General features: G+C 52.3%; 13 protein-coding genes across 13 annotated transcripts; 5 read left to right on the forward strand and 8 right to left on the reverse strand.

The window, feature by feature from the left end:
* Positions 1–108: 108 nt before the first annotated feature.
* On the reverse strand, positions 109–2,214 carry Z517_03934 (uncharacterized protein; the record flags this gene model as incomplete). Its single annotated transcript, XM_013429265.1, has 4 exons — positions 109–787; positions 834–961; positions 1,010–1,700; positions 1,757–2,214. 4 exons carry the CDS (start codon positions 2,212–2,214, stop codon positions 109–111), a joined length of 1,956 nt encoding a protein of 651 aa, XP_013284719.1.
* Positions 2,215–2,656: 442 nt separating this feature from the next.
* Z517_03935 (uncharacterized protein) lies at positions 2,657–4,172 on the reverse strand (the record flags this gene model as incomplete). The annotated part of the gene is made up of 2 exons (XM_013429266.1): positions 2,657–2,818; positions 2,877–4,172. The coding sequence occupies 2 exons, from the start codon at positions 4,170–4,172 to the stop codon at positions 2,657–2,659; spliced, it is 1,458 nt and encodes a 485-aa protein (XP_013284720.1).
* Positions 4,173–5,069: 897 nt separating this feature from the next.
* On the reverse strand, positions 5,070–6,161 carry Z517_03936 (uncharacterized protein; the record flags this gene model as incomplete). Its single annotated transcript, XM_013429267.1, has 1 exon — positions 5,070–6,161. One exon carries the CDS (start codon positions 6,159–6,161, stop codon positions 5,070–5,072), a length of 1,092 nt encoding a protein of 363 aa, XP_013284721.1.
* Positions 6,162–6,687: 526 nt separating this feature from the next.
* Z517_03937 (uncharacterized protein) lies at positions 6,688–7,714 on the reverse strand (the record flags this gene model as incomplete). The annotated part of the gene is made up of 2 exons (XM_013429268.1): positions 6,688–7,491; positions 7,547–7,714. 2 exons carry the CDS (start codon positions 7,712–7,714, stop codon positions 6,688–6,690), a joined length of 972 nt encoding a protein of 323 aa, XP_013284722.1.
* Positions 7,715–8,156: 442 nt separating this feature from the next.
* On the reverse strand, positions 8,157–9,227 carry Z517_03938 (uncharacterized protein; the record flags this gene model as incomplete). The annotated part of the gene is made up of 2 exons (XM_013429269.1): positions 8,157–9,026; positions 9,081–9,227. 2 exons carry the CDS (start codon positions 9,225–9,227, stop codon positions 8,157–8,159), a joined length of 1,017 nt encoding a protein of 338 aa, XP_013284723.1.
* Positions 9,228–9,545: 318 nt separating this feature from the next.
* Positions 9,546–10,046, forward strand: Z517_03939 (uncharacterized protein; the record flags this gene model as incomplete). Its single annotated transcript, XM_013429270.1, has 2 exons — positions 9,546–9,599; positions 9,657–10,046. The coding sequence occupies 2 exons, from the start codon at positions 9,546–9,548 to the stop codon at positions 10,044–10,046; spliced, it is 444 nt and encodes a 147-aa protein (XP_013284724.1).
* A 30-nt stretch (positions 10,047–10,076) lies between these two features.
* Z517_03940 (galactose-1-phosphate uridylyltransferase) lies at positions 10,077–11,300 on the reverse strand (the record flags this gene model as incomplete). Its single annotated transcript, XM_013429271.1, has 1 exon — positions 10,077–11,300. One exon carries the CDS (start codon positions 11,298–11,300, stop codon positions 10,077–10,079), a length of 1,224 nt encoding a protein of 407 aa, XP_013284725.1.
* A 587-nt stretch (positions 11,301–11,887) lies between these two features.
* Z517_03941 (uncharacterized protein) lies at positions 11,888–13,013 on the forward strand (the record flags this gene model as incomplete). The annotated part of the gene is made up of 3 exons (XM_013429272.1): positions 11,888–11,929; positions 11,983–12,826; positions 12,889–13,013. The coding sequence occupies 3 exons, from the start codon at positions 11,888–11,890 to the stop codon at positions 13,011–13,013; spliced, it is 1,011 nt and encodes a 336-aa protein (XP_013284726.1).
* Positions 13,014–14,328: 1,315 nt separating this feature from the next.
* On the forward strand, positions 14,329–15,345 carry Z517_03942 (uncharacterized protein; the record flags this gene model as incomplete). Its single annotated transcript, XM_013429273.1, has 4 exons — positions 14,329–14,544; positions 14,598–14,667; positions 14,715–15,107; positions 15,260–15,345. 4 exons carry the CDS (start codon positions 14,329–14,331, stop codon positions 15,343–15,345), a joined length of 765 nt encoding a protein of 254 aa, XP_013284727.1.
* Positions 15,346–15,385: 40 nt separating this feature from the next.
* Z517_03943 (uncharacterized protein) lies at positions 15,386–17,388 on the reverse strand (the record flags this gene model as incomplete). Its single annotated transcript, XM_013429274.1, has 2 exons — positions 15,386–17,135; positions 17,198–17,388. The coding sequence occupies 2 exons, from the start codon at positions 17,386–17,388 to the stop codon at positions 15,386–15,388; spliced, it is 1,941 nt and encodes a 646-aa protein (XP_013284728.1).
* A 3,436-nt stretch (positions 17,389–20,824) lies between these two features.
* Positions 20,825–21,160, forward strand: Z517_03944 (uncharacterized protein; the record flags this gene model as incomplete). Its single annotated transcript, XM_013429275.1, has 1 exon — positions 20,825–21,160. The coding sequence occupies one exon, from the start codon at positions 20,825–20,827 to the stop codon at positions 21,158–21,160; it is 336 nt and encodes a 111-aa protein (XP_013284729.1).
* Positions 21,161–22,368: 1,208 nt separating this feature from the next.
* Positions 22,369–23,295, reverse strand: Z517_03945 (uncharacterized protein; the record flags this gene model as incomplete). Its single annotated transcript, XM_013429276.1, has 1 exon — positions 22,369–23,295. The coding sequence occupies one exon, from the start codon at positions 23,293–23,295 to the stop codon at positions 22,369–22,371; it is 927 nt and encodes a 308-aa protein (XP_013284730.1).
* Positions 23,296–25,259: 1,964 nt separating this feature from the next.
* On the forward strand, positions 25,260–26,492 carry Z517_03946 (uncharacterized protein; the record flags this gene model as incomplete). Its single annotated transcript, XM_013429277.1, has 1 exon — positions 25,260–26,492. One exon carries the CDS (start codon positions 25,260–25,262, stop codon positions 26,490–26,492), a length of 1,233 nt encoding a protein of 410 aa, XP_013284731.1.
* Positions 26,493–26,985: the final 493 nt, after the last annotated feature.

Below are 26,985 nucleotides of genomic sequence, written 5' to 3' on the forward strand. Positions count from 1 at the left end.
ACTGGCTCGTGAGGTGGCTGGGACCATCAGGTAGGGCATTAAAGGCGTCAAACACGAAGCAAGCGACGGCGAAGCATCTGGTAAGAGCATCTCCGCCATGTCAGATCGTTATTTGATTTGGTCACCGGACGTGTTGAAATAGCAAGTCACCCTGTAATTCCGTGTTATTACATTCCATAGGTGGTCTTGAACGGTAGTGTCAGCACCGGCCTGGATCAAACGTCTGAAGACAGGACTGTTCCCGAAGGCGGCAGATATCTCAAGATACCGCTGAAGGAATCTGCCACCCTCGTGCTTGGGGTTAAGTTCAGGGAGCTCGCCTGGATACCATAGGAGGGCGTCAAGTACTGCGGCAGGTCCTCCCGCACACAGAGTTGATAAATAGAGGTCTCTCTCTTCGGCATCAGCCTCGCGCATATCTTTCAACTGCGTTTGTAGACAGATGTCTGGTCCACTTTTCTTGCGGCTGTTGCCATTAGGTTGACCGCATAGTTCTTGTTGTTCGCAAACCAACTTAGATCGAAACCCTGGTTCCGACCGGGCAATGGTTCGAAGAAGCCAGGAGTTTGCCGGGGTCATGTCATAGTATTCTAGCAGACCAACGTGCCGGCGTACAAATTCGTGGGCAAAGGCTCTTGGGCCGGTAGCGTAGAGGATCAGAAGAATCGAGTGTCGTTGGTATGGCGTCGCATTCAAGACATCTGAAAGGTCGACTCCCCGGTCTATGACTGAGTCGATGGCATCTTTCTTCTCGTACGCCTGGTTTTCCATAAGGACTGCAAGCATTCTTGATAGTGTTAGCGTCACCCCGAGGTGCCTAATCGTCGACCTACTGTTCAGCCTCGTCACTGTCCTGGCTGTTAGAAGCCATCTGATCAAGCATCAAGAGACACATGCTAGACCATGAGCAGTCTCTATGATATGTTCCAGTGATTTTGTAGTTGCTCCGATGGAGAAATATCTGCCTCGAGTCAGGATCGCGGTTCTAGAACCCGTCAACGACACTTACCTCTAGTACCGATCTTGGCTGCTGGAAATATGAGAAGCCTCTGTCGTCCACTTGGCGAGGTGGTATAAGGTCGAAGGGATGGGCCAGCCCCTGCGCGAACAATTTCTGTAGACCCTGCACATCGCAGGATGACAGGCAATCGACAATTCTAAGGTCCAAATTAAGGTGAGACCTCTGAAACTGTAGAGGTGCCGCAAGCGTCATTGAGACGGTGATACACATATCTGATAACCACCTCGGAGGAATATAGGTGAACGCAACGTATGTGTGGTCTTCCGATTCGTCCCTCGTCCACGTCAAGGGCTCTTGCGGGCTTGAGTCGCAAGTCACGTCGACCATCAAAGATCCAAACCAGTACTGACGGACGAGACTCATTTCTGTTGCGGCTAATAGGATTCTGGCCGATCGGGGAAGTCGAAGCCAAAGTCTTCGAGCCTGATTGCTACCTTGGTTTAGGTTAAATCCTTGAAATGGGTGGTTGTTACGAGCCGGGATTTGCTTCAACCGAGTAGAGATAAGGTGTAGCCGACTTTGTATTCCACTGAGCTGTACGGCTTGCTGCAAGAGATAGCTTTCGGTCCTAGACGTGGATAAACGAATGCCTTGGAGGTCCTGGTGGTGCGTCGCATAGTTAGATATCACATTATGTGAGATGCTGTCAAGCGCCTGGCTTTGGTTTCGGAGTCGCCGCCTGTTCAAAGTATGGAATCAGTGTGATTTCGCAGGGTGTCCTTCCAAGAGACATACTCAGCTACCATAGAGAGCACCACATCGAACCTGCTTATGTTTCCTTGTAGACGTGTTTGCAGCTCCTGGATCTCCGGCAAATGTAAGATCTGTTGGATTCGAGCTCGTACAGATTTCTTCGTAATCGTCGTCTCTTGGAACGTGGTCCGTATCTTTTCCACATGCTCTTTCAACCGTGCATAGTCTGCGGCCATCTGTGTATTGTTTTCCTCCCAAAATTGTCGTAGCTCAGCGGGGAGCTCCTCCGGCGTAAACAAGCTGATGCGATCTCGAAGTTCAAGCAGAATCGACTCGTGCTGCCGAAGCACGGACAAGAGCCGCTTGAGCTCTTCAGGGGCATGAATCAGTCGGCGACGAAGCTCGGATAGGGTCTGGACGGAATCGACCACCAGGCCAGCAAATGTTGTGAGGCTGGCAGCGAAGCCGATAAACGCAACAGACGCCGAAGCAGGATCCATGGTGCCGAAGATCACAGTAAGGTTTCGACAGCAGCAAGATCAGACGAATGTGTGTGGGTGTGTGTGTGGGTGCAGAAACATGGAAATGCAGTCAAAGTGAGGGCAGAAGATAGAGAATAAATACTGAAGAAATGTTGTAGGCGCAGGTGCGGCTATGCTGGGCAAGGCGCATTCGACTGTATCTGTTCAGGGGCGTCTGGACGAATCAGAGTATAGACACCTAGGCACCTACACACGACATGGACTGATATTGTCGTTCTTGTTCGTCTGTTAACAAATCGCAAGTCCACAACTGCCGGATTTCATTGACCCCTCTGCTGCGACGAACCGGTGATGAAGTCTTCAGACCTTTCAAAGTTGAGTAAACCTTCTTCATTTTTGGAATCATCTGAATAGATGTATGGTACAGTAGAAGTTGAGCTAATTGAAACATGTCGATTGCTCACTTTCGACGCTTCATAACCTTTATACACATCTCTTCTAGGCCGTCCTTGGCCTCGCCGGGTGGAAATGCGCTGATTGAGGAGACAGCCTTGTCTGCATATTCCTGAGCCAGGGCGCGAGTCTGCTCGAGACCGTCACTCTGCGATACGATGTCCCTAGCCTGTCAATTATAGTCAGCTTCAGATTGCAATGACATGAAGAATGCAAATGGAATTCACCTTCTGGACATCACCCTCCTTTGAAAACTTCCTGCCCACCAATATCCCTAACTCGGGCCTGTTCCTCCATGCGAACAGCAACGGCGCGGTCGCCAATCCTAGCTCCAAGTCTGCACCGGCCGGTTTCCCCAATTCGGTCCCAGATATGGTGTAATCCAACATGTCGTCCACAAGCTGAAACGCCAGGCCCAGATTCTTCCCATATTGATATGCAGCTTCGACCACATTGGGGGCGCACTGTCCGAGTAACGCGGCCGCACGACAGCTTTTGCTGATCAGACTCGCGGATTTCAGGTATGTTTTCTGTAAATAGTATGAAATGGTCTGCTCGCTCCAGCTGGGATTCTTCTCATCACTCGCAGTGTTCTTCAGTTGCATGAATTCGCCTTCCACAAGATTCGCAATGACTGTTGCAAGCAGCTCTGTCACTTCGGGGTCACGTAACCGAGCGAGAGCCACGGATGCGCGCCCGAGCATGAAATCCCCTGCCAACACAGCCATCTTGTTCCCGAAGGTGGTGTTTGCGGAAGGTGCTGAGCGGCGTGTGGTGGAGTGGTCTATCACATCATCGTGGAGAAGGGAAGCTGTATGGATGAGTTCCGTAATCTCCGCCAGTCGTCGCTGCGAAGGCAGAATGGATGTATCGTTAGGAAAGGCATATTCCGTCTCGTTCGAGGCATTCGTCAATGGTGACACGGCAGAGGAATAGTTCAGGAGGTCTTTGTCCGGATTCTTGTCCAGCAGCACAGACGGACTTGTAATCGGTGTGTCAATAGCACTTCTGGATAAAGTATGCTGCACATCATATCTTGGCCGCGGCTGCTTCGCAGCAAAAGCAGTCGCCCTCGACATCAGCAGCACCAGTAGCGGCCTGACATGCTTCCCTTCGCTCTGCGTATAGTATTTGGCAACCGTGTCTAGTATCGGGTGTCCCGAACCAAGCAACTGCCGGATGTTCTTGTTGAGGAATTTCAACTCTTTCGCGACAATCTTGAGGGGATCAATCGTGATATTGCTGGTCGGTTGTCTGGCGGAGGAGGGGAGGACCTCGGCGACCGTGCTTTGGATCTTTTGAACTGCTGCGGCCCATGATGGCCGAGGCGAGGAGCTCGAGAAATGACGTCTCGTTTGCGACTGGGCAATTGGCGAAGCTGACTTTGGATAGTGTGATCTCGTCCGACACCACGGGCACACTGACGGATGTGAATTCAATCGTGAAGAAGCTGTGATGGGGGTCGTGGCCACTGGCTGCCAAACGACTGTCGACTTCGGAGAAATACGCCCGCGTCCCCCCATGGTTGCGAATGGCATTAATTAAAGCTAGTAAGAGACATCCATGAAGCTGAAGAATCCAGGGACAGCCAAAGGGAATTGTACAAGAAAAGAGCGGCGGGTGTGATGGGGAGCTTCTCAGGTCGAGGGAAACCAATGGAGAAGTTCGGGATGCAGCGCGATTGACTTTTTTTGAGTTTATGGGATTTGCCAGGGTCGCGCATTATGTAAGCTCCGACCACATGTCACCCACCCACCACCTTGTCACTCAACAGCTATGATCGACTTCTCAACTCCTCCAAAGCCTCATTGTGAGTGACCAGGAGAATCTGTCAGCTTCGGTCGATCCGAAAACGTCAAGGAGACAGATAACGCGGTGTACCTCGATCGACGCGAGATCTCCCTAGACCTACTCCGATTTTCTCCTAAAAGGGTGAGCCTGATTGCATCGAACACACTCGTCTACAGGTATATATGCCTCAGGACGGAAGCTTTGATTTCCGGGTATGCAATGAGGATTTCGGATAGATTAGTATTCCGATATCAGGTCACTTTACCTAGGTCAACCGGCGCGGAGTGTCAGGTCATTTGTCCAAAGCCCATCATGGGCCTTCCAACAAATCTTACAATTCGTATAGTCCGAGCCAAGGCTCGGGCCTCTCATCGCCCATGTATACAGCACCTGTTGAAGGAGGGTATTCCGTTAAGAAGAGTTGAGGACGCAGGCCACGGGAGGGTCGTCTATCTTGGTCCTGCAAGGCTGGAGACATGCGTCCCAGGGCATGTCCTCCCTCAGCCTAATCTCCTAGGATTCATTCCGTGATGAACCGCAACAACATCCCCAGATGCGCACGGCTGCCTCTCAAGATCAATATCACCCCCCAGACGCCGATGATGTGGTTTGGAATAAGATGGATTTCCTCACTTGAGACCATTCTTCTCTGCCCATTTGCGCCAGACCTGCCACTCGGAATACGATGCACTCGCTTTCAGCCCAGTATACCTGATCGCCTTGAAGTCCTGGACTTCCTCCCAAGGGTGTGGCGGCCGAGATTGTTGCTGGTCGCTTGCGGTCCCTCTAATCGACCCTCGCAAAAGTCTCCTCGCAACACCGTGACCCGCGGATCCTCCATCCCACCCTGCCTTCTTCATCAGACTCTCTACCGTCTCCTCTTTCGTCCACCCTTGCTCGACCGCCACATCTGGTAGATATGTTGCGCCGTGCCGCCTATTTCGGTAGTTGAAGCTAATGCGTAAGCCGTGGAGGCCTAGAGTCCAGTCCATGGCATCCCGACAGGGCTCGAAGTCTGCGAGTAATGTCAGAGAGCAAGAGAGTGAGGGAAGCAATGCGGCCGGGATGGGCGAGAATCGCGTATCATCAAAAGCCGATGTCAGTGCGTAGGTGCTGAGGCCCGATGCGAGTGGGAGGGCCTCGAAGGTTCCTATGCATCCTCTGAGAGCTTTGTTGCCGGAGCGGCCTACTGTGTTCCAGGTGACAAAGAGTGGATACGATTCGGTAGCCGAGAGTTGTGATGCGTACGAAGGGCGAGAATGAGAGCTCGAAGAAGTCGTACTGGAAGGAGTGGTAAGCTGGGAATTGGATGAGCTGGCAGAGAACAGAGAAGGAGAGGACGTTGAAGACGACCGCGACGACGAGCTTGAGGCCTGCAATCGAGAGATGCTGGGGAGTTGAGGCCCGGCCTTGTTGCTATTGTGTCGGCGATCAAAGCGTTGGATCTCTTCTTCCCGAGCGTCGTCCTCCTCCTGGTCGTCTTCTTCTATATCTTCATCATCCTCCTCGTTGCCGACCTGATCTTCTTCAGAGTCCGTCACCTTCACAGGATTCTTGCCATTTCCCAACTCTTCCTCTTCCGTCAATGCCCCACTGGACTGATTGTCCTTTATGTAATTCTCATATAGCTCGAGCACCTTCGGTAAACTTGGAGGATCTCGACGTTCAAAGCTGGCGGACAGCACTTCGAAGCAATAGAAGCAGTGCGCTGGACTAGCCATAGATTGCAATCGACGTAGATTGAGGACTTCGCCAGGATTGTGGAAATGCAGACAGGTGGCTCAGACAGTGGGGAGAGAAGGAGGGAGATACGGAAACGCGGTTCACGTCGACCCCTTAAGTCTGAAACGGACGGTTCACAAGCCAAAGGAACAGAATGAGAGACCGAAAGAGGAGTTCAGATATAGGCTCGTGGGAGACGAAAGGAAACAGGCAGAAGAGAGGCACCGAAAGCGAGCGTCGGAGGTAAGGGAAAGGAAAGGCTGGTACTATAGATACGGTGATGGTGTTGGCGGAGCAAAGAACACAGGCAAGGCAGGTCAAGTTGAGGGTTGACTCTGAACCGCATCACCCGAAGCGGGTCCACGTTATCGATGACCATGATGAGGCGGAGATCCCCAGGAATCACAAACACAGCGTCAGCCACAAAGTCCACCAAGTGCCCCCACTACAGACGGGTGCGGCCACCAGTTTCCTCCTCCAACACTCTTTGTTTTGTTGAGCGTATCTGTTACATACCGAGTAGCTTCATTTCCAAGCGTCCACGTAGCCTACGCTGATGCCCAAGCCTGCATCACTCTGTCCCACTGAGTTGCCAACGTCAGATCCGGCTCCAGCACCAGCGACAAACCCAGGCAGAGGACTCCTTGTTGTACTTCTCTCAAGGCTTCTCCCCGTGATTGACGAGCTGTCTCCTTCGTCGTCGCTTTCATTGTCTTGTGGTACCAGCCTGACAGATCCGCCCCCTTTCCCTCTTCTCTCGCTGGCCCGCATCTCGTCCTCTGCTTTCCTCTTCTCCCATTCTGCAACCAAATTCCGGTAGTAGACCTCTGCCTGCACTGTGATACTGTAGTACTCGGGAGTCCAACCAGCCTTATTCTTACTTAACGGGTCTGCGCCCGCTTGGATCAAAGCGCGAATGGCCTTGAGATTCCCCCATGCACTTGCGTTGTGAAGACATGTATTTCCCAGGTCGTCCTTCGCGTTCACATTCGCACCGTGTACAAGGAGGATCTCTATCGTTCTGTTGTCTTCCGGGGTCGGTCTTGACGGGCCGTTGGTTGCAAAGGTGCTGAGATTCGGCTTAGGGATAATCTGGGAGGATGCTGCGAGATGGAGAGGTGTTTGGCCCTTGCGGTCTCTGCGATTGACAGTCTGTGGGAACTGCCTGCACAGGAGTTCAGCAACTCCGGCCTGAGAATTGGCCGCGGCTAGGTGCAGAGGTGTTTGGCCGTCTGTGTTGACGGAGATGCCCCGATTGTCGTGCTGGGCACTGTAGATCCAATCTTCGACGGGGCGAGTGCCATCATGACCGAGAGATATCAGAAACGCCTGTGTTGCGGTTCAGCGGTCAGAAAAGGTGGCTCCTGCCGCAACGTGTACTCACCGCAATCTCTTCCAGTCCATATTTCGCAGCAAGATGCAACGACGTGTTGCTCTTGTCTTCAAAGTCCGGATTTTGGAGGTATGAGAGATTGTGCTTCAGGATTCGCTGCACTAAGGCGAGATCATTGAGTAGAATGGCTTGCCGCAGGGACAGGTCAACGCGGGTCATGGTCGAGCGTCAGTTTCCTTGCCAGCGAGACTGAGCGCAGCATGGCCATGTGCTCGGACACAAACAAACTTGCTGTATTAGAGGTCCACGACAAACAGATGGTTTTGCGACTGAAAGGTCGGGTAGGGACAGCTATTGAAAGTTGCACCGCGGGGGTGCAACGTTTACAGCATGCGGCACCGGCGGGATGTTTGCGTGTTTGCCCGCAGTGCCCCTGGACACTAAAGCATTTACAGAGCACAGGGCTTCTCCACACGAGGCTGAAAGCAAAGGTATGTTGTCAAGTAGTACTTGTAGCTCAAGCATTTTTTTAACGAGCCCTCTATACTTTGATGTTGGCCATTCCCAGACAACACGACTCCCCCAAAAGTCTTGCAGAGACCGATTTTGGCGAAGTTCCCAGATCAAGGGACGCCTGCGACATTAACAACAACCCCTTCCATCATGCAGCCTTCTTGCCCTTCTGTGCCTCTCGCTCTGCCTTCTTCAAAGCTCTTCTCCGAATATCCACATGCATCTTCCTGTTGATTCCAAGTAAAATGCTGCTCATCGGACCAAGCACGCCCGTGATCAGCGCTGCAACCAGGGCGTGGCTCCAGTACGGAGTTCCACTGTACGGGTAGCCTATGCTCCCACCTCTCCGACCGATCTTCGCCAATGTGGATCTGACAAACGCCTTTTCTGTAGGGACTTGCCAGTTCGCTCGGCGGATCTTAGACATTGACGACGTGACCAAGTACGAATGGACAAAGAATACGTCAATGCCACTTGGAGCCAGCTCGGAGGCCAGCGCGTTGGACCATTGTTGAAGGAATGCTTTTGAACCAGAGTATGTTGCCAACAGTGGTGTGGGCGTCAAGCCGCCGAAGGATCCCATTGTCAATATCAGCCCTTTCTTTTGTGGTAGCATGCTCGGGAGTACCGTCTGGGTAGCCCGCAGTGTGCCCAGGCAGTTGATATTGATGATGTTTGTCATTTCGGGCAAGGGCGTTTCCGCAAAAGTCACAGGAATACTGTGACTCTGGCCCACGTTATTGATGAGGATGGCAACGCGTTTGCCTTGTAGCAGCGACGCCAACGATGCATAGTCTTTATCCAAGTTTTGCGAGAAATCCATGGCGAGAGTTTCCACCGAGACGTCTGGAGAAGAGGTCTTTATCTGGGCCGAGAGGGACTCGAGTTTCGACGCAGTTCGGGAGACAAGGACGAGATTGAAGCCTCTCTTTGCCAGCTGTAGGGCGTACTCCTTTCCAATGCCATCGGATGCGCCGGTTACGACTGCCCATGAGCCTTTCCCGCCGAACGAGGATAGCTTTTGAACGAAAGATGTTAGCCACAGGTCCTGTACACTCTCTTGCAGACTTACAGATTTTCCTGGCAGAATGAAAGTACTCAGAAACACGCGTGTCGCGGTGAAGGCGACCGAGGCGAGCGTGAGGACCCCAATGCCAATGAGCAGAGTTGAGGGGAGACTCTGCTGGCCGAGGGGCCCCAGATCGATTGTCATTGCCATGCTTGGAATCAAAGCAGACGATTAGACCGGTAGTGACAGACAGGTTGGACAGATAATGAGACTGTCCAAAATCATTGTACGGAGCATGCGGACAGGACCAGTTGGAATTATTTTACCCGGCGTGCCAACAAGGATCGCTAAGGGTCTGCGCGGCTTCAACCCAAACCGGAAACGGGTCATCTTCATCTGCATCAACAAAAAGGTTGAGGAACTTCAGACTCCAGCGCCTCACACCTCCACTCACCTTCAAGACTCTATCCTTTCTTGGAGCCCTCCGTGGTCCCGAGTGTCCATCCAGTGCAGCGTTCTGTCTCCAAGATGGCGTCCCTGCTTCCTCAAGCAGAGGGATACCTCCCCCTCTACATTTTGTTTGTGCGTTGAACTGCGCCAGCAAAACTTACATTGCTCTCCACTAACCTCAAACTCTAGGTGGGCGTAACTGCGATTGGAAACGCCATTCAGTGCTACAATACCCTCTCCTACACGCGACGTCTCTACCCAGGCCAAGCTTCAGCAGCTCAAACCAAGGGCAAATCCTCCCCAGAGGGGAGCTCCCCAGCTACGCCTCTCTCCTCGAGGACATTTGGGACGTGGACACTTGCAGTTGGGATCGTCAGAGTATTTGCGGCCTATCACATCAACGAGGCGTCGTGGTTTCAGATGCAGATGTTGACCAATGTCATTGGGCTTGCGCACTTCAGCCTGGAGGCATTTGTGTATAAGACCACTTCGCCATCAGGGCCGTGGCTTGCTCCAGTCACCGTTGCGCTGATCGGTTTGGTTTGGAGCACAGTTCAATATGGCTTCTATGTCAGATAAAGAGATTCTTCAAGATATCACCACTTGGTATTATGAGCTGGGTTCAGTCGTGGGCTTGTCGGACGCTGGCGGGTTCTCAACCACTTCTCCTTCGTTACCGCCGAGTTTCTTCCTGTACAATTCTCCTCCGCAATTCTGCAGCCTGACTGTGGCTTGCTCCGGTGTAATATCTCTCTGTGGCTCTCCCAGCATTTCATACCCGACGAGGAATTTTCTGACTGTCGCGCTCCTCAGAAGCGGAGGATAGAAATGCAAGTGAAGACTGGAGCACTCAATCTCCTCTTCGTTGCCGTCCAGCGGCGCTTGGTGGATGCCCATGCTGTAAGGAAAGCTCGTCTCGAAGAGGTTGTCATACCGTCGAGTGATCTCTGCTATAGCCCCGGCCAAGTCCATCTGTTCCTTCTCGCTCAAGTCGATCAGAGAGCGAATGTGTTTGACCGGTAATATCATGGTTTCAAAAGGCCAGGTGGCCCACCACGGGCAGACAACAAGGAAAGTCTCATTCTGGAAGACAACTCGCTCGTTCTTTTCTCGTTCGAGACGGGCGTAGTCAACCAACATGTGCCCACCGCCCTGTTGGCGGTTGTATTTTCTCAGTTGTTCCAATTCAATCGCGGCTTCTTCAGGCAGAGATGTGGTCGTCCAGATCTGGCCATGCGGATGAGGGTTGGAGCAGCCCATGGCGCTGCCTTTGTTCTCGAATATTTGCATCCACCGATACTGGTCCCTGGGTCGTCCAACGTCTGCATGGGGGTTAGATGGTGGTAAATGAGTCGGTTTGGCCTGCGCGACCAGCGGTGACTTAGGGGAGATATGCGCCGTATAGATTTCAGTCCATGTCTTCACAATTGGAAGAATCTCATCGGGGGACATGTCCGCCAGTGTGACATTGTGCGCGGCACTGAAGGTCAAGACATAGCATTTGCCCTTTACTGGCTCGGCCTGTAGCAGAAGGCTGGACAGGCTCCCCGGTTCGTCTGGAGACTTGTAATCTTCTTGCAGCTCTTTGACGGCACTGTAGTCGTTCACAAATACGAACGTGTTCTCGTACTTGGGGTTGACATCTCCCGAAGCCCTCGTGTTCCCCGGGCACAAGTAGCATTTAGGGTCGTATACCGGGAGGTCAATGACCCCAGGACTCTCCTGCTGGCCTTGCCACGGTCTCTTGGTGCGGTGAGGGGAAACCAGGATCCAGCTGCCACGCAGGGGATTATGTCGGCGGTGCGAGATGTCGTCCAGGACCTTGTCAGGCATTGTGACACTGACACTCGTGTTGTGGCAGTGGGGGGTTTATTGCCAATGAAGATTGTCCTGCGAACTTTCTCAATGTCTGGAAAATGTGGACCTCATTCAGTGGGCCAATGCAACATGGCACTCATGGCCAGTACATCGCCATAATATGGGAGACCCGGTGTATCTCCGCCTCAAGGCAATCCGCTAGGAATACCATCATGGCATGCATCTGATTGCTATTAGTTACAGTTCCTGCAAAGAATGTTTGCGGAAAAGCCCCTCGTTGCGGGCGCAGCTTGATTACGTCAATGGGCTTATCGGCCACGCCCGGCAAAAAGCGTATCGGACATTCTTGGTTCTTGTCGCGATCAATGAGTTTCCGATCTCGGGGTCGATTCATACATCTCCTGACCACAATATTACTATACATTTTCCAGGAGCAAACCTACTCTTCTGATGAAGAATTGAATCGACGCTTTTGCCGTGATCTCTCTGTCTTTGTCGCTTGTGGTCTGCTGGATGTAGTCGGCCAACCCGGTCTTTGATCGATACCCTTTTGTTGGTAAAGCCAACGTCAATGGGCGGAGTCGTGCCCGTCTGGTGAGATGATGGCTCGCAACCCTCGATGCCTCTACGATCTTCCCAATGAGGTATGCTTGATACGCCGGCCCAAGGGCGGGCCTTTCTCGTGCTGAATTCACAGATACTGGTGTCCATCCTCTCGGGGTTTTCGACTCAAGACCTCCTGCCGCTGGTCGTGGTCTCGCGACGGTTCCATTCCCTCATCCTCAGGATCCTACATTTCCGACTTCTCCTCGCTGCGGCTTTGCCGGATTACAAGTTGATCCTGGAAGCGTATCATCCAAGCAAGCGATACAGCGACCCTTATCTGTTTTGTACCTACCTTGGTACCGATGGGCTCAGTTCCAAACACGAAGGCAAGGGGAGCCTCTATGAAGACTGTGACGGAGAAGAAGGAAGACTCGCGAAACTAGGTGGACTCTACAGCCGCTTCAGACCCGAGCGGCCTGGAGTGTCGGGTTCCATGCCCGCACGACGGGTTGCGGGCGCCGTGTTGAATACCGCGTCATCTTCAACAAGTGGAACAATGCCCATCTATGCCGATGGAGGCGATGGAGGTTTCACCAAAGTCATGCACACCCTGAATCTCGATGCGGACGAGTTGTTCGGCCAGTTTTGCGCCTATGCTAGCCTCGTGAGGCTTGGACCCCGTAGAGGGGTCTTTCTCAGCAATGTTCATATTGTGCGATCGGGCCAAGGCGTCATGCGGGTGTGGAAACAATGGCTCCAGGATCGCGCCCAAGACCTATGGCAACAAGAGCAAGAGTTGGACGGTTTTAAGATGAGTCCAACACCAACCACGAGCTGCCCTTCGATAGGAGCGGACAAAAACATCATGTGGACCGACTACAGAAAGAACGTCGGTCTGCGGGTCGCAGTGCGTGATCGCAATGAAATACTTTATGGAAATCGTCATGCCATCGACCTGGACGACATGCCCATGACCTTTACGATCGAGATCCAAGGTGAGTTCTCGCTTCCCCTTCTTCTCGGTCCGGTTTCACCACCGCCAACTGTTTCCGCGCAGAGCTGGTTGTGCGTACAACGCATTTAATGCTGGCCGTGGAGACATCCACCCAGCAACAAGGCAATATATCAGGTAAAGCCCTTATATTCGGGAACTTCGCCACCGCAGCCCCTTCACAGTCGTGATAGAGCTGGTCTATTTCAGGGGGAAACATCTTTTTTTGGATTTGATTTGAGCCTTGACCCTCCCCAATTAGTGGCTCTCGTACTACTACGACATCCTTCCTCCAACCTCCAACCTCTATGTTTCCAACAATCAAGCCACCAATTTCCCATCTCTTGTCTGCCACTGGATTCTCTCCCTCCAGGGCAGCAGAACACTCTGGGCCGGGGCGACTGACTGTGCCGTAGGGACATCCACGGTCCCCTGGGCGTTCCTGGGATGGGTAGCCCGGAATGGTTAGAAGTGAATTTTGGACATAGAAATGGGTACCCAAAGCTGGAATTTGGACTTCTCTGTAACAATTTGTACTGCGCAGACACACTTGACTTGGCTCTATTCTATACTTCTGCGGAGGGGAGACATCTCGATTTCATCGGCTTATTCATGCTGCATCAGAGGGCCACCGGGGCCATGATTTGCGTGCTCGTAAACGCGTCAACCAAGCACCAAGGAGGTTGGTGCTGTTCTGGTCTGGTCCGGTCTGGTCTAGGCGAACCTGCGATCCCCTTTTTGAATGCATTGGCGGCTCCTTCGTGATCGCCGCTGACTTTGCCGGGGTGTCCTTGTCTCTTTGATTGTATAGTTGGTTATATTTTCCTCGTCCCTTCAGTTCTCGTCACTAAGTCACCTCTCTGCCCATCTCTTCAAATACTTGGGACTCTTCTGGCTCCGAGAATCGTCGCAAGCCGGGATCGTCTCTTCTTGACCAGTTGCTGTTTCGGCTAACCACGAGCCCTGCAGCAAGCGACCTGCAAGCCACAGGCTCGTGGCCCACTCTACCCGTGTTCAGAGCTGTCCAACTCGAAGGACGAGCAGCTCTTGTCTCTCTCCGCGAGCTCGTCCGGGCTCATGATATTGGTGGATAAGGATTGATGGCTTGCATTCACGGCCTACGTGGCCTCTGCATCACCACAACAATAAGAGCCATGACCCTCACCGGTTGGAGTTGGACGTCGTCGACCTGAGGCTCTTCGGTTTGGAGGGACAAATTGAAGGACCAGACGAATACCCCGCTCCAGCTCTGTCGAGGTCTCGACGCTCCCCCATGGCTGTCGATTGGCAAGTTGCAAACCCGAGCCAGCTACCTCCCACCAGCTCTTCCCCCCTCCCGATATTTCAACAGCGATCGATCCCCGCGAGCCAGGTCTTTATCTCTTCTTTTCGCCACTGATGATCGCTCCGTCTGAAAGCTTTCTTGCATGAAATCCTTCCGCTTGGCCCCTAGAATCAAGATCCTGTGCTCCCCCACAAGGCAGCTGTTGCCCCATCTCAGTGACAATGCCTCAATATAGCACTTTTGCCATTCCGACAGAAGGGATATCGCGAGAGGTAGTCGAGTGCGATCTGCCCTTATACCTTGGCCGGGATGCCAAGGTAATGGAGAATAATGTACACAACTTGAGGCCGGTTCACAGCACAGCCTCGAGTAGCGAGCTGACTCTGCCACAGAAAGGCGATCGATATGTCATTCAGTCATTTGCGGAACCCCCGAGGGTAAGTATTGCCAAGGTCATGTGCAGTCGCAACCACTCAAGCCTATGCTGCAGCACATGATCAAAGCTCTGCGCGATGATACAGCAAGGTGGTATAGAAGCGATGAACACAAGAGACGATTGCGTGAGTATTCCTTTACTTCTCAGTTGAATGGTACTCACGAAAACCAGGGTACTCGGAGAGTCGAATCCATCAGGATCGGAAACGGGCTTCCCAGGGACAGGCCATTCCTCAATCACAACTGGCGAGGCACAACTCCCGCGACAATCCCTCAGGGAATGTTGCTACAGGCGTGTCCCCGATTCCAGTGCCGTCGAGACCCTCTCTGGTACAACGGTATAGCTCAAGCAATGGTTCGGTCTTTGGGTCGTCCCAAGTCTCGCCTGGGTCCAACTTTGACAGTGGTTCTCGGTGCCAATCGAGGCGTGAATCAGACGCAATGTCTTCACTGGATGGCGGTATGATCAGTCGGACAATGTCGGCGTCGAGCGCTGCTAGCAGCTATGGGACGAATGGCACGTATGGCTTCAGCCAAGATCCGCCTGGAGGCCGAAACAGTGAATGTAAGCCTTGGAGCTACCCGAGCAGTGGTTGAACGCAGGTTTGGAGGCCCGTCTAGTTTCTAGCAGACGTTTCGAAATTGAGTGTTCCTGTTCAGCAAGAGTGTTGGACCGTGATGCTAACTGAACGCAAACACATAAGACAATTTTACCAGTGGCGACCGAGGCCCCCCTGCGTATCTTGACCGGCTTTGAGGCAGCGTACGGTGAAAGGGTGTACAAGGGTCGATCCCTTGCTTGAGAGAAATGTTGGCAATTCAGTCGTATGTATAGCCTCTTTCTCAATGCACCCCTGATGGTGACTGATGTTGCTCACACCAGTCGGATAGTGTGTCTGCCTCAAGTATCCTGCCTTGTGCTTTGAGGATATCTCTGAGGAGTTGGAACGAGTGAGTCGACTTTGGGTTGGACTCGCCTAGAATGCGGTGTCTGTTCCGCACGACTTCTCGCAGGAGCTGCTCGCCAAGTTGCAGATGGTCGCTCCTCCGCGCGCCCGTTTCCTTTTTGGCCAACTGGAAGAGGAAGAATGCGTGTCGGTGCTTCGCCTCCCAACTATACGCATGCTGCTCGGGAAAATTCTTCCGCACTCGGGGCAAGACAGATTGGACAATGATAGCTTCGGCCCCTTCTGCATCTCCGCAATAGAAGGTGGCCCTGGCTAGGGTGGCAGCGGCCATGATGGTCTCAATGCGGTCGTCTCCGAACTGCTCCCACTGATGGGTGAGGTCAAGCAGCTCTCTTCGAGCAGGTTCAAAGTTCTCGGGTGCCCTCACTTCCCTTTTCAACTCATTCTCCAGCATTGCCCAGGCCAAGTTATACCTGGCGGTCAGGGCAGGCGCGGATGATTCGGAGAAGGCAATTTGCATTTGAGTCACAATGTCCGAGAGGCGAGCAATATCATGCGGCGGGCAACCCGCACCACTACGCTGGAGCATGTTCTTCTTGAACTCGATGGTCATAGTCAATGGGTTGTCGAGTCCGCAGTGTTTCTTGGTCAACTCGTCACATTTGGTCAGCAGCTCCGAGAGCCTGTCCCACTGGCCGTAACAGTCAAACAGCACCGATACAATGCTCAACGCGCCCAAGCATTCTCCTGCAGGGAAGCTCTCATTCGTTAGCATGCACAAGAAATTGAACCGGGCATTCGTCAAATAGTACTCGGCCCTCGACTGGATCCTGGCATCATTTTGGCCGGCGCAAATCAACCAGTACAGACAGTACATGACAAAATCGGCCGACAGACTTTTGTCGTTGAGCTGGCGGCTTCGGGTATTGTTGCCAAACCGGTAGATGTCCAGGTCCAGGTCGCTAATCTCTTCAACGACAGCGGGGGTCGCAGACAGCACAGCATGGGTGAAGTCAGACGGCCATTGTTTGCTCGGGTCATTGTTGTCCCATAGCTGGCACCAGCCAGAGGGGAGCGGCTCTCGCTGAGCACGCCAGAATGGGCCCAAGATGTTTGGGATAGCTGGCTGACTGCGGGACAAGAGTGCCTGCTGCTGAACCGGGGTATTATCACCATGGATGATGCTCCAATCGACATGCAATCTTTCGGCAGCGTCTACGGGACCTGGTAGAGTCGTGGCACGATTCAGCTCATGGGCGAATTCACCCGAGTTTCGAGGGCTGGACTCTGGTGACGGGATGGGGACCTTCATTGGGGAGATAGTCCTGAAGGAGGCGTGAGACTCCAGGGAGCCAAATGAGCTGGCAGATGGGGGCGTTGGCGGTAGGTGGGAGGGAGGTGGCTGCTGAGGCTCAACCGGAAGTGTCTGCAGGTATATATAATCAGGTATCTTGTCGGTCTGGGTGATGCAGGACAGGAGGTCGGCTTCATCGACCAGCTTTTCATTTCTCTGGATGTATTTGGTGATGTCCTCTCGCCGCCTCGGGTGCCCGGAGAAGATGACAACCTCGTCGCGGCCTTCGCTCCTGGCTTGGTCCAGCAATCTCAAGATGAAGGCGGCATCACGCTTGGTGAGTTTGTGTCTGAGGCCCCAGGTCTTCAACTGGCTCTTGTATTGCTTGACTCTGGGGACGCGTTTGCGTTAGCACATGAGGCGGTAGGGCTGATCTAGGGGAGGGTTTCTCACGAAAGATTGATACCATATTCCCTTCTCATATAGTCCATGATCCAATTCAGGGGCCGCTCCTCATGGATATACAACTTTTCTATGCGGTCCTTGTGAGGGCCGAAAGCAACATCGCGAGTCTGTTTTGATTGGACTCGTTTGTAACCCGAGCCAGGCTGGGAACGAGGTCGTGGCAGGTTTGAGGGTCTCATAGTTACCCACAGGCCTTCAAGCCCTTCAAGCCACAACCGCTGAATCTGGGATAGAAAGAATGCGGGAAAGCACGCCAGCCCTTGGAGGGCAGCCCGGGTTAAGGTTGTACACTTGTCCAAGCAGGCAGGAGACAGACGCGGGATGCCATGCGAGGTTGAGGAATAACAGGATCACACCCAATCTAAAGGAGAGCTACAAACGCCAGATGCTGCAGCCCAGGCCACTTTGGACTCTTTGTAGCGAAGTCGAAGGCCGGGCATTTTGTTTCGCTGCAGTGGCAAAAGAGGGCCCGTCATCTGGCATCCTTTTTACGAGTACCGAGTAGTAGCAGTTTCCTTGCTCTTGTGAACCAAGGCAGAACGGGGGTTGCCTGGAAGGGAGGGAGGGGAGCCTCACGCGCCTTTTTTGGGGGCCGCTCCTCTTTTGGAACCTTGGAGACGGGCAAGGGGTCACGGAAAGAAGGGTGAGAGGGATGAGGGAGTCATACAAGTTACCGAGTCAGCATAACTAGCAGTCAAAACAGCCTAGTTGGATGCTGGTAAGAACCATGGAAATGAGAATAACCCACCTAATACAAAGGTTCCTTCGAAACAAAAGCCACTGGGACCAGGGGGGATGACATGAATAGAAGTCGACGTAACGAGTAATGAACGAGGGACTGAATGGTTGGGACTTGGATGTGGTAGGTAGCATGGAGACAGTGAGATACAAAGATTCCATGATTTTTCCCACTCTTTTGTTTGTGGACTTGTGGCATGACTGGATGAGAGAAAGGAGGCTGGGAAAAGGAAAACGGGTTGAGCCAAAAGTTCCATCAAGTGGTCAAAGCGATGAGATACAAGAAGGTGTTGTGGTAGGTGTAGCATTGATGGGTGGCAAAAAACATCCGCGTCTTACTTGGTCGGAGCTTTGAGTGACCGGGGCGGGGCGCGCGGTCCTTTCCTTGGGTCATGAGTTGTGTGGATCATGGATGAACGGGTGGTGGATTGCTGGATTAGAAGATGGTGAATGGTGGATGGATAGATGGAAGCATGAGTGAGTGAGTGCGTGAGTGAATGAGATGGTGAGAGGATGAGAAGATGAGAAGAAGAGACGCAGTTTGTGCCTTAATTCAGTTCCGCCAGGCATGAGGAAGGAACGAAGGAGCGAAGCACAGAGGGCAGGAGCAGAAGCAGGAGCAGGAACAAGCATGACAGGGAAGGCTGGCAGGAACCACTGTGCTGCTGCTACTCAGTTATGACTACACGCCTACATACACTTTCCTACGTAACCTACGAGGTAGCTCCCTAGGTACTCTACCCACCTCATCAACTACCTACACAGTCCCTACCTAGGAGCAGACACCCTCTTGGACACCTAGACACCTCCCTGGACATACACACCTACCTACCCTCTAGGTAGGCACCAACCCACCCACGTCTACCAAAAGTGAACTAAAAGGTAGAGGCTGGGGTGGGGTGGTTCGCTTCAAAGGTTCCATCAAAAGATCCCTTCTCTCTTGTCTGCCTCTATTAAAAAGGCAACCATCTCACCACCTCCGTCATTGGGGCCCGGATGCTTCTGTTCAGCCCCCAAGTGCTGTCCAAATTCCATGGTCAGCTGTATCATAATACCGGGGCCTGATGAGCACTCAAAGGTGCTCGTAGAAAGGCCGCGTGGTTCCCCGTCCCGATTCCCTTTTGACAATCAATTCCCTTTTCGTTAACGATTGAGAGAAGATTATCTTTGCTTTCTGCGTTCTTTTGTGAGGAAAATGAGCAGACAGGGGCAAGCGGGAACAACAGTGCAAGCATCACCACCATCGCTATCACTACGAGTACCCGGTACTGCTACGCACCACTCAACAAATAATGGGTCCAAAGAGTCTTTTGGATTGTTCTCCTACCAGTCAGCTCATTATTATGAATGGATGTTTGATTAAGCGCCCACAGGCTCCTCCCAGGTCGTTGAGTCCCAGTTATATCCATTCATCAGTGTCACCACCATCACCAACATCACTATGTACAACCTGGGTACCACTTGGGTGCCACCATCATCTTGGCTGCTTACCATCCCCCTTGTGGAGTTCAAGCCTCTCAGCAATCACCCCTGGCAATCCAGCTCTTTGGCTATTGTCCGTCGTCAGAAAAATAAAACCTACGAGTACTCGGTCTGTCGTACTGTACGAGGTATGCTCGTAACCAACGCCGTTATTGACAAGACCATCACCTGAGCATGATGATTTCCTAGCCAGACTAACCCCCCTTCCATGCCGATCACCGGTGAGAACAAAGGTCCTTCGAAAGTCCTTGCTGACAGACTAAGCGATGTTTGTTCCCCGAAGCCTCAAGACTCATCAGGCTGCACTTTTGTGTCTACTTGAAGGGAGCCCATGCCTTAGGCATCCACATTGTTTGGCTCGATTGGCTCGATAGGCTCTTCTGTCTGGTCCCTCTCCAGCTCCGTGGTCCATCTGAAACCCTGCCCGCCTTGATGAATAACGACAGCCATCTGTGGGGATCGATATCCGACTTCTTCGCTTGTTTCTTGCTTGCGTTCAAGCATGCTTTCATCCACTTACTCAAATGTTCGAGACTCTTTGATCAGAGGGTATCCACACTTTGTCATTGTCCTAGCACGCAGAGGACTTTTCGATAGACAAAAATATGTCTGTCGCTGCCGTGCTTGGTCCGACTGCGTTCCCCTCCTTCTTGAACGGGGGGAGCAGAAGCCTTTCGCTACCATCACACCCCGGTTCATCGGTTCAAGGTGACGGATACAACGGTAGGACTTTGAACAGATTCGTGATTGCACTGAACGTGGTCATCTCCAACAATTTTTATGGGAACCTTTGAGGGCCACATCAGTACACAAGGACCGCTTTGACTGTTTCCTCTCCATGGCACATTCAATAGCTGTATACGAGATATGTCCTTGTTGATATATGTTTCCCTGTTGCAGAAAATTCATTAAGTAGTCCTCATGTTCTCCCATTTCTTTTCTCTCCCCAACCCTTCGGTAGGTTTTCGATGTGGATGAACATATCGTGATTGAACGTACATACATATATCAATCATTGCCTCAGGCTTATCGACAAACACCAATACAGCATCAGTTGAGGACGGATCACGGAACGTCTTGATCATCCACCCGTGGAACTCGAATCACCTCACCACCTCTGCACCTTTTGCTGTTGCTAGCAGACCCGGACACGAAGAAAGAGAAGCAATAGCGATATACCTATCCGGTGGTCGTTGTCGTCACCGTCGTTCCCATCTTGCTATACCAGAAAGTCCCGTCACAAGAATATAGATCTGCCACCACAACACAACACAAAACGGACCAATATATCTCTCATCAGGTGGGACTCTAATAAGTCACAACCCCCCAAACAACAAATCAATCCTCCTACGAATACGAACTAAAGACTACCGCTCCCTCCCCACCCCCATCAAGATGCCGCCGCAGATGACCACCTCAGACGCAACCAAGTCGACCCGGTATCACACCTGGAGCAACACCAGCGTCAAAAGCGGGAGCACAGGCGGCGGTGGTGGCCACCACCGTCACCACGAGCACCAAGACCAGAGACTGCAGCTGCAGCAGCAACACGGACAGCACCAGGATCAAGCTGCCAGAAAGGCCTCGGAGGCCGCGACGGTGCAGCGATGGCTCGACGGGGGCGACAACCCGGGGCGAGAGGACGTGCTGGACCGCGTGGCGCGAGCGTTTAAGCACGGCACGGACAAGGGCGAGGGGGAGGCGAAGACCAAGACCGAGACGAAGTTGTGATGGTCGGAGGGAACGACGATGACGACGGTGGTGACGGTGGTGACGGTGGTGACGGTGGTGGAGAAGGGGATGAAAGATGGAAGTCCCGTTACTCAACGCTCGTTTTCCGGGGAAAAAGGTCCCCCATGAAACGATGAAACTCTACTCACCAACTTCGCTATCGTATCCATACTTTCGTACAGATCATAGATGCATAGATACCTACAGAACTACTATTAGTTTAGATACATGTCCCAATCAGTATGAAACAACCAGGCATCCATGCAGTAACTCGGGCTGCTCATTCACCATTGTTTTCCAACTGCCACCCCATCGTTGCCCCTTTCAAGGTTTTTGTTTTATTTTCCGGTTTCGGGGGTTTCTCAACGGCGCCCGCCTCCACCACCACCCAACATCCACGACTGCGGATACTTGTCTTGACGTGAATTTTGAATTTTGAATCCAATGAAAAATGGACCAAATATACCCAAGTAGGTACTCACGTAGATATATTATATGCATGCATTCATCTATGAATCCATCCAAAATTGGCCATTCACTTGGCCGTCTATCACGACCGACTTTCTCGGTCCTTTGCTCATTCATCCCTGGATCTTTTTGCTTGACGGCACCTATACGCGCCGTAGCAAACGACTCGCCGCCGTCGACATATTAAAACCAACTCAGAATCTCACTCGCTAGGTTCTTGGTGCCTGTATTCCCACTCCCACCTTGGTGTATAGCCCGACTCCTTCGCTATGCATGAATCCAAAAAGAACAAAAAAAAAGCAAGACAACAACATGAACAGTTCGACTGGAGCCATCGCTATTCCAACAAGACCTCCGACAATACACACCAGTGACCAAGATCCAACCCAACGTAATGGTAGCAAATAGCCACAAGTTGGTCCCTTACCAAAACATTAGCGCCTCATTCCAGTTCGTGCGCTTCAGCAACACCCATGCAGAAGCTTGGAGTTTGTTCGTTTGCCTTGCATTTCCACTCCACACTCCATGTGATAAGACCTCAGTCTCCTTCAACATGCGCCAGTAGTCAAGCTTCGACCTTCTGTGGTTTAATTCTCAAAGGTCTTTCGCGAAAAGCCCGGTATCTCTTTGGGTATTTTTTGACCGCCTGAGATTCAATAAGGCCTTGATACAGGTTGACCTCCGGCGAGAGCAAGCTCTGATTGGGAAATTCTGTGACATGAATAGCCTCTCGCCAGCTCCTAGCCACTAGTATCCTCGGTATTTTTATCGTCGATTTCTTGTTGCTCTGCCTGTAGTTGACTCGGGGAAGGACTCGGAGCCCGTATACTTCTCGGTGCATCATATATGGAGCTGGTATATCTGGCCCGGAGAGCTTCTTCGCATGCCAACTCTTGGTCATATTGGGGTATCACTTTCCGCATGGCGTCAAGCCAATCGCCCATGACCTTGGGTGTCAGATGGCACATTTGAGTGTACTCCCAGTATTCGGGATACCATCCGGCCGACTCCCACCCGATCAAGGCACATATTCGACCGGCGTCATCCACAAGGATATTCTGAGGACAGAGGCTCGCATGGGTAAACTTGAGTTGGTATGGTTTCTTAGGTGCATGAACCATTCGAATCTCCTTTTCCGGGAAATCGTCCAGCGGGTGGCCTCTTCGCTCAAACTCTTGAAAAGCTTCGATTGAGAAGAAGGGCCCTATGCGACCGGAGCCAAATCGGTGGTCCAGCGCGCCTCCCAATGTGGCATCCCCGACCACGCATTGTTTCGGTGGTTGCATTTTGCGGAGTTGCTCAACGAAGCGCCCTAGATCTGCCACAATCTTGTTCTGCTGATGTGCAGACATGGTCGGCCAGACCTGTTGCAGGGGTTTTCCGGGGTAAGCTTCGTACTCGACTAGTTTGCCCTCTGGTCTATTGTATACCGCGAGGACTTTGTACGAGGGAACAGAAGTGTGTCGATCGATCAGCATCAGGGCTTGATACTCTGTATTGGCACAATGCGTCTTGAGGATCCGAGTATTGCTGAGGCGCAGGACAGATTCCCCGGTGGCAGGGTCAGTCTCTTTCTTCGCCCAATTCATGCGCCATCTCAATCCAAAGGGGAGCTGGTCGTATTCGTCTTTTGGTTCTTCGTCTTTACTTCCGAGACAAAATGGCATGACTGCAAGCACACACTAAGCCCGTGAAGGGCGTCTCGAGGAGTGGGATCGAACGCAGCAAAAGATTGAAATCAGTGGCATCGAAGTCGGTCGCAGATTATTCGGGGCACAGGCCGACCGATCATGAGAACAGGAGGTGTGCGTAACGGTGGGGGGGAGGCTTATGTACGTTGCGGCTCAAAGTGTGACCTTTGACGTGGATCGGGTAAGAGACAGGGAAAAGCAGTATGGCTTCGAGATAGCGGTGAGCTCACGTTTGGATTCATGTCTGTGCGATGGACATCTAGAGAACCCAGAGAGTGAGAGGTGATGGTGGGGGGAAGGAGGAATAGAAAAGAGAGAGAGAGCGCGATTAAGACGAGGATGAGGTCCGGTGGGTAGACAGGTAGAGGGGGGAATTGGCTTTCCCCTACCAGCAGCTGATTGAGCCCATGGGACAAGAGGAATAGAGGGAGAGGTTTGCGTAGGCGGAGGGCAAAGGCGAATACAAGTCGGAGGCGGGACAAGAAAAGAGGGACACATTGGAACAAGGCACAATGAAGGCCGTAACGCTGCGAGCCCGCAAGCCCAGAAGCCTAGAGATCCAGAGACCCAGAGACCCAGAACCCCCCATCCATTAGTTAGTCCTCGATAGTTTGACTCGGTGACTCGATACTTGGGGCTTGGGGCTTGGGGCTTGGGCGTCGGCATGTCCCTCACTTTTCTGCCTGCGAGGGGGATTGCCTCTTATCCATCCTTTCACCCATTCCATCTCATCCACCCACCGTTCATCTCCATTCCTTCATTCAACCCGTCAAATTCAGCGAATCACCTCAATATGAGGCTAAAAGGGAGCTCGATTCCTCCTGCAGCTCCCCATTCCTTCACCTCACTCCTATTCAGAGCCCACACCTTTACGGAAACGCACTACCGAGTACCATCCTCTCCAATCACTCTGTTCCTAACTCCCGAGGTTGCATCTCCAACAAAAGTCTTAGATCGAAAACGCCCCTCCAGCACTTCTCCATCCCTGCGGACGAGTATGCAGCTCGGTTTGGGATAGTGCTTCCGTTCCTCTTTCGGGGAGTGGATGTCTACCAAGGCTCTCAAGGTACCAACCAAGACTCCGTGCCACTAGCTAGGCTTGGCCAGTTGCTGACCCAAAGGACAAGGAGTAAAGTGGGACACAGATTCGTATCTGTGATCGACGACAAAACCCATACATCTGGAAGACGATATCCATTTCCGTACTTCCCCTTGAACAAACAGTATCCCACAGCCTTGACAAGAGACCCTTATCTGCCAATGATCAATCTAACAAGCACCTGCAATTCCACTCCGAAGAAAGAGCTAAGCAGAGCCCAATGACGATCACATGGCGGGACCGTCCAAAAAAGTTCCTTGTCGACATCATCTGGTGGTGTAGCTGACTTGAAACAATGACACGAGACAACAAAGAGCACGGATGCTGTTTGGGAGGGGACATTGCATTCCGATCAAGCATTGAATAAAGTGCAAGTGAACATGTCACCCCTATGATTGTCACACGGGGATTTCCAGCACATCATCTGTTGCCATCCGTGATCAGCTTGAACCTGGAAAACCCGTGGCTGAGCATGTCCTGGTTCCCGATGCTCAGTATGCATTCTTTCGACCTCCTTCTCGGCTTATGTTGTCTTGGTTTCTGAAATGGGACATCTTCAACAAAGGAAAGTTGTCCAGTCTGTTCCTGATCACAATGAGGCCGGGACTGCCAAATTTATCACGATCAAAGGAGAATGTGCATGCATCGCCTATTCTAAGCGGACTCTGCCCATTGTCCTCAAGATTGGTCTAGTTCTGGCCTGACCCTTGCTGGTGATGGATTTCCTCATAACTGCTTCCCCTCCCTTGCAACCATCTCTTGCAGCACCCAGCTTGAGGGTGGTCACATCATCTACGTCTCGATACAGTTTAAAAATCCTTACTTATTAAATAGGACAGTCATGGCTTCGTCAAACCCAACATCCCCAACCCTCCCTCTACCATCGCCATTGTCGCCACACTGCACCAGAGCTGTTGAAGGCACATTGGTTCAACCACTCCCCCGGCTTGTGACCACTTTCCCTGGTATGGCCCCTATCCAAACATCGATCAACACCCCAAATCAATGGTCTTGCAGCAATGCCAATGGTACTATGTATCGACGGAACAGCCTCGCATCACCGGTGATATCCCCTGCACCGGCCGCTTTTCCGCCGATATCCCCCGGATTTGGACGAGATCAGATACGCACCCCAGAGAGAGCACATTTCCGAACCACGCGCACCCCGGTAACAACCAGTTTCCCGCGCGAAGATGGCCGACAGAGCCGCATGGCCATGCGCGGCCCGGCAGGTGAGAGAGTCATGACGCTCCCTCTGCGTGTCAACACGGTCCTTACCAGTCAGACCATCCCGGAAGAAGATCAGTCTGAAAATGTATCTACACCGTCCTCTGATGTAACAATGGTCTGCGACTTTGCGCAAACAGACATGATCACATCCACATCGTCCAGTACCAAAGGTAGGCTTCTCGTCCGCTCTCACGCTTCCAACCCCACCAGAGCTCAAACTCGCTCTCCGATTAGAAAACAGTCGCAGAAGAACTGCCGCCTCCCATCAAAGCCCCGTCTTCCCCCGCCGCCCAACTATCATGTTAAGGTCATCCCCGTTCTCTCACCTACCACCCAGCGAAACAAGCAGCATTACTTGTCCAGCGTAGAGCATCTACGTGCGCCTTTAGTCCCCTTGATATCCGTGACAAATGGCCTCCCGCACCCACAATTCCCCACCAGCCTCCTCCAGTATCATTTACTGACACATGAGCAACTGGATACCCTGGCGAGATGGTACCACCAAGTAACACCCCCTGTGGAAGAGACATTTCAGTATCCGGCATGGATCCCTGCTTGGACGAGTCTTTACCAGGGCCGACAGCAGACCTCCGCCGACGAAGAGGTGAGTGTGGATCTCGAGACGAAAAGAAGACGGTGGGGACGATTCATCGGCCTGAGAGGATGCGAGAGCCCGACCGCCGAGACAGGGTCTGTTGGAACTGGAGAAGAGGGTGAAGAAGCCACCACCGTCGAAACACCCGACGAGCTGGCCCGGCGCATGGAGCGGGAGTGGCGGCGTGCTCTCGAGCATGCAGAGGAAGAGGCCCGCGCGTACGAGAAGAGCTGGCGAGGTCGATGGTGAAAGTGTCCAAGGTAAGATCTGATATGCATGATACGAGCTCGGAAGGATGTTAATTGGAGTACTGGGACCCTTTGGAATGATGGACGTGTTCTTGACTTTGCTCTCCCTCCCTTCCTGATGTAACGTGGTGTGGTGTGCTTGCATTCCAAGAGAATTCGCAAACCTCTACTCGGGTACTAATCTTCTGCCCCTTTTAATTTGTACCCTGTCGTCTACCAAAAGAGAATGTTGCGCCAACAAGCAATCAAGCGTAATTGAACAGGGGGAGGGGTTCGCTACTCCTTTTTTTTTTTTTTATAGATGAATAGTTATCAATGTAATCACCAAAAAAAAATACACATGTCTTGTCTGTCATGGTAATATTCATCCACCGAACAAGATCCCTAACTCTGGTATCTTTATCGACATACATATACATACAAACACACACACATACACACAGACACAGGCACATACGTGTATGTATATACCGTGCTTGTCACGTTCATGACCA

The sequence above is a fragment of the Fonsecaea pedrosoi genome (genome assembly GCF_000835455.1).
Source record: "Fonsecaea pedrosoi CBS 271.37 unplaced genomic scaffold supercont1.3, whole genome shotgun sequence".
Lineage (NCBI taxonomy): Eukaryota > Fungi > Ascomycota > Eurotiomycetes > Chaetothyriales > Herpotrichiellaceae > Fonsecaea > Fonsecaea pedrosoi.